This window comes from Arachis hypogaea, chromosome 13 (assembly GCF_003086295.3).
Source record: "Arachis hypogaea cultivar Tifrunner chromosome 13, arahy.Tifrunner.gnm2.J5K5, whole genome shotgun sequence".
In the NCBI taxonomy this organism is placed as follows: Eukaryota; Viridiplantae; Streptophyta; class Magnoliopsida; order Fabales; family Fabaceae; genus Arachis; species Arachis hypogaea.
This window is the reverse complement of record NC_092048.1, coordinates 43,198,803-43,203,288: the sequence shown is the minus strand read 5'-3', so window position 1 is coordinate 43,203,288 and position 4,486 is coordinate 43,198,803. Positions and strand designations below refer to the sequence as shown.

Genomic DNA, 4,486 nt, shown 5'->3' with positions numbered 1-4,486 from the left:
AAGATTTTTTAACTGTATTAGAAATAAAAAAAATTAATTAAATATTAGACAAACTAAACTACCCTTACTAAAAGACTTAAATAAATTTTTAGAATTAATCTTAAAATGTTTAAAATATCCTTTTAGAATAAAAGTTATCTAATTATATTAAAAATTGTAAATTTTAATTTTTTAAAAGACTAAAATACTCCTATAATTAATTTATAAAAGAGAAAAATAATATTTAAAAACCAATTTAAAAAAGATTAAAAAGACTAAAATGTGATTTGACATTAATTTAAAAAGACAAAACTACCATTATAGTATTAATTAGGATTTTTCGATGGTATTATAAATTATAAATTTGATTTTGATTTTGAAAATATTAAATTACCTTATGGATTAGCTTTTAAAACACTTAAGTAATATTTTAGAACTAATGATTTTTGCATGCACTCACCTAACAGCCCACACAAGACCAATTGTTGGAAAGCTCCCACAACACAACTATCAGCCCATACATCCCACCCCCATGCTATCAGCGCAAAGCCGCAAACAAGCCTTCACCGAACGCCTCTGTAGCGTCTAACAGCATTTCTCAGCGCGCCAAGTACACATTTGCACGTGTCGCATTCACCTTTATTTATATCCGGAAACGCTTTTCTTCTTCTTTGAAAGAGCGAAGATGGCTTCACAGAACCCATGTAAGTTTACTAATTTAATTAAGACCGCTTTATGTCATTATATTTTGTTACTCTCAGATTTGGTAAACTGAATTAATCTCAATCAATTAATCCATCAGGTTCTGAGAAGCAGAGAGTCATAATTCCCAACAAGCATGGTCAAAAGCTTGTTGGCATATTACATGAATGTGGAACTACCAACATTATAATCTTGTGTCACGGTTTTCGATGCTCCAAAGTTTGTTTTATTTTCGAATTTTAATTTTAATGCGCTAGTATTCGACAAAAAGACTTGTTTTCATTTAATTTTATTTCGGTTTCAGGATAGTAGTCTGATATTGAACCTTGCTGTGGCATTGGAAAATGCCAGAATCTCTTGTTTCCGCTTTGACTTTTCTGGAAATGGGTAATATTTGTAGTGAATCTTGATGGTGACATCGTATTATAGTATCAATATTATGCATAAACCCTATAACTAAGAGAGAAAATTAGAAAATTATTGGGGTGAAATCTTCTTTATGCTGGCTGTTCATTTGGAAGGATTCTTTCTTTTTTTTCAGAGTGATTTTGTGTATGGTGGCATTTCACAAGCATTAGTTATAGCTACAGGATGATTCTGCTGTGTACTAAGAGCATATGTTTTGAATAACTGATTGGTCACTGAATGGATGGAAATGATTATATGATTGCTTCTGTTGCAGATGTTGTGTTTGTTTATTTGTCAAACATGTTGGCATAACCAATATTTGTTCTAATTAATAAACTCAAATAATGTTGAAAATCCTTTTTCTGGTACCAGTTGTTATAATATACTTGAACTACACTTAGACCATCTTCAATAACCCAACTTCCCCAAAATTTCAACTTGGTTTAGATAATGATTTCCTTAGTAACTGGATTTTGCAATTTTTTCCACCTTAGAGTTCCCAAAATATGAAACTGACATGTTTGGTGTAATTGGGAGGTATATTTCTTCATTCCGTCTTTGATCATTGGATTTGGTCCACTCTTTGTTGTTGTCTTAACTTCATCTGTTGCATTGCCTTTCTAGAGAAAGTGAAGGTTCGTTTCAGTTTGGTAATTATGGGGCTGAGGTTGATGATTTACATGATGTAATTCAACATTTCCGTGAATCAAACCGTGTAATCAGTGCAATTATTGGGCACAGTAAAGGTATGCCACTTGTTCTTATTATTTGTGATTGTTTCTAACAGAAGATAATGTTAACCAAGATTGGTTTAGATATATGATTTTGGATATACGTATGTATGTGTTGATTCATATAATAAGTTGATGATCATGTTTCATTTAATTGATGAGATGTGATAAGAGAATTAACCTTGTCCAAAATAATTTCTCGTGCTTTGGATGTCAAAGATAGAGCTTTGAGTGATGTGTAACTGTCTTGAAATGAGAGAATTTCAACCTTTTTCTCTTGTTTACATGGCAAAATCCTACTGAAATTGAATTTGGTGTCTCGCATTTTAACATTGTTTTTAACTGGTGTTATTCAAGCATACATTCTATTGAATCTCTCTTACATTTGTTAAACCAAGTGTTTGATAGGAATAGGTGAGGTTGATGAAAAGGAAAAAGAAAAATTAGAAACCATTTGGTTGGTAATTTATTCTTCATTTGCAGTAGGTGAAACCTAAATTATTAGTGTAGTTTCTCACTTTATCAGCAATGATTATTCTCAGATTTCTTATAGGTATTGAACTATTAGCAACTGTTTCTGTATCTTGATGCGCAGGAGGTGACGTGGTGCTTCTTTATGCATCAAAATATCATGGCATTAAAACAGTTATTAACCTCTCTGGACGCTACAATCTGAAGGACGGCATTGAAGAGCGCCTTGGAAAAGATTATTTGGAAAGAATTAGGAAGGACAGCTTCATTGATGTCAAGAAGAAAAGGTCAGGTAACCTGTCATTACTCTTGCATATTTTTTAATGCATCTTAGTGCGGCCAAAGTTTAAAATTGCAGTTGTAGTTGGGTTGCAGTTTTCTCGAACAATATGAATTTAGCAATCAAGAACAGTGGTTTCTTTAGCTTTCTCTGTGTTGAATTGGATATTTCTGTGCCATAAACATGAAGTTCTTGCCGAAATTGTACTTACTTCACCACATTTCATTATTTAAATATATGATAAGTCATAACAAACAGGCCCTTGAGAATGAAAAAGGGAAAGAAAAATCCAGCCAACAATCCTCAGCAATTAGTAATCATGTTCAATGCTTGAAACTTGGGAGTTAAAAAGTTAGAACAATTGGTAGATTTCAAACAGGCATATACATGCCATTCTTTTAGTCTGTCTCTGTCACACAGACACTAGTTATATATGATCAATTTGGTACATATATTATTTCAGCAAGTTTTGAGTTCCGTGTAACTGAGGAAAGCTTGATGGAGCGCATCAGTACAAACATGCATGAAGCATGCCTTCGGATTGACAAAGAATGCAGGTCAGCGATCATATCTTTGATCTTTTCTGCAGAGTGTGTCATTTAAGATAATTTCTAAGACAGAAGCAGCAGAAAGCCTGATCTCTCTTTCTTTCATAGCCATTAACTCCAATTTCTTAAGAAATTTTATTTTATGAAGGCCTGTGTCAAATCTGGTGTATTTGAAGTTAACTATAAGAATAGCACAAAATACACACATGTATTAATGTTTGAGTCTGACTTACCCCTAATAGTAAGGCAAACCATTTTAGTATGCATATTTATATATGGTATTAAATTTGGGGAATATACATTATTTGATACATAGAGTGAAAGTATGCACACAACAAATTGTTAGATATAGAACTATCCATGTGTCTCTACCTACCTAACAGCTTACGTTTTTAGAAAGATGGTTTATGATATGGTATTGGAACTTGTCCAATCCTTATTTCCCCCATTTATCTAAATGAAGACAGAATTAAATATTGTTTATGCTTGAAACCCATAAAGAGGCTATTGCATGACGGAAATGCTAGATATATAACCATTCATCTGCCTCTATGATTTTTCCTAACAGCTTAAGCTTTTAGGAGAGATGGTTCATGACACAAATCTTGATATAAATGGTGCAATTACCATGATCCATAGATGTGCATGTTAATTTCAAACAAAATCACATTCATACATGACAGGGTGCTTACAATTCACGGTACCTCTGATGAAATTATCCCTGTGGAAGATGCACATGAGTTTGCAAAGATCATACCAAACCACAAGTTGTATATTGTTGAAGGTGCTGATCACGGATACACAAATCATCAAGATGAGTTAGCCTCTCTTGTTGTGAATTTCATAAAGGAAATATTACAGCAGGACAATTGTACTACCAGCTAGGTTTTGTCCTCTGCCTAGCATATGAACTTTCCCTTATTGCATGACATAAGTTTTCCTAATTGTATAATCATAGTCATTACACTCAGATTGGATCACTTGTTCAACCATAGGTCAGGCACTGATTTGATCAATTCTCTGATTTCCACTCGGAATTTGTCAGTTCGGTTTAGATTTCAATAACTATGGATGACATTGTGATAGATGTGTTTAGATCAATTGAATCCAATATGAAACTATGACAAATTTTCACCTCTACAGATCCATGCCCAAGCCTGACTATGATCTTTTATATTCTACAACTTGTTTGTGTAGAATCTTGTACATCTTGTGTGTTGATGAAAGAAAATAAGAGCTAATAATATTGGCAGATATTAATTTGCTCTTATGTAAAAAGTTTCATTTGAGAGTACTCATCCTCTTTAATGTAAGCAAACAAAATTACATGTTGATGAATAAGGACTTGCCTCTCTATCATGGAATTT

The 4,486-nt window shown here is 32.8% G+C and overlaps 1 protein-coding gene across 2 annotated transcripts; it reads left to right on the top strand.

Moving 5' to 3' along the window:
* The first annotated feature begins 417 nt into the window (after positions 1 to 417).
* Positions 418 to 4,261, top strand: LOC112738224 (putative uncharacterized protein YDL057W). 2 transcript variants are annotated; one of them, XM_025788570.3, is made up of 7 exons: positions 418 to 683; positions 782 to 900; positions 986 to 1,068; positions 1,714 to 1,835; positions 2,416 to 2,583; positions 3,035 to 3,128; positions 3,803 to 4,261. In XM_025788570.3, exons 1-7 carry the CDS (start codon positions 665 to 667, stop codon positions 4,002 to 4,004), a joined length of 807 nt encoding a protein of 268 aa, XP_025644355.1. In that variant the 5' UTR covers positions 418 to 664; the 3' UTR covers positions 4,005 to 4,261. The 2 variants fall into 2 exon arrangements, 1 of the variants encoding a protein (XP_025644355.1); XR_003169303.3 differs by having other exon boundaries at positions 420 to 683; positions 2,416 to 2,578.
* Positions 4,262 to 4,486: the final 225 nt, after the last annotated feature.

What these genes read in the sequence shown, in the direction of transcription:
- LOC112738224 (XM_025788570.3), top strand. An exon ending in AATTATTGGGCACAGTAAAG is followed by an intron (nt 1,836 to 2,415) that starts GTATGCCACTTG and finishes CTTGATGCGCAG; the next exon opens with GAGGTGACGTGGTGCTTCTT. An exon ending in CGGATTGACAAAGAATGCAG is followed by an intron (nt 3,129 to 3,802) that starts GTCAGCGATCAT and finishes CATACATGACAG; the next exon opens with GGTGCTTACAATTCACGGTA.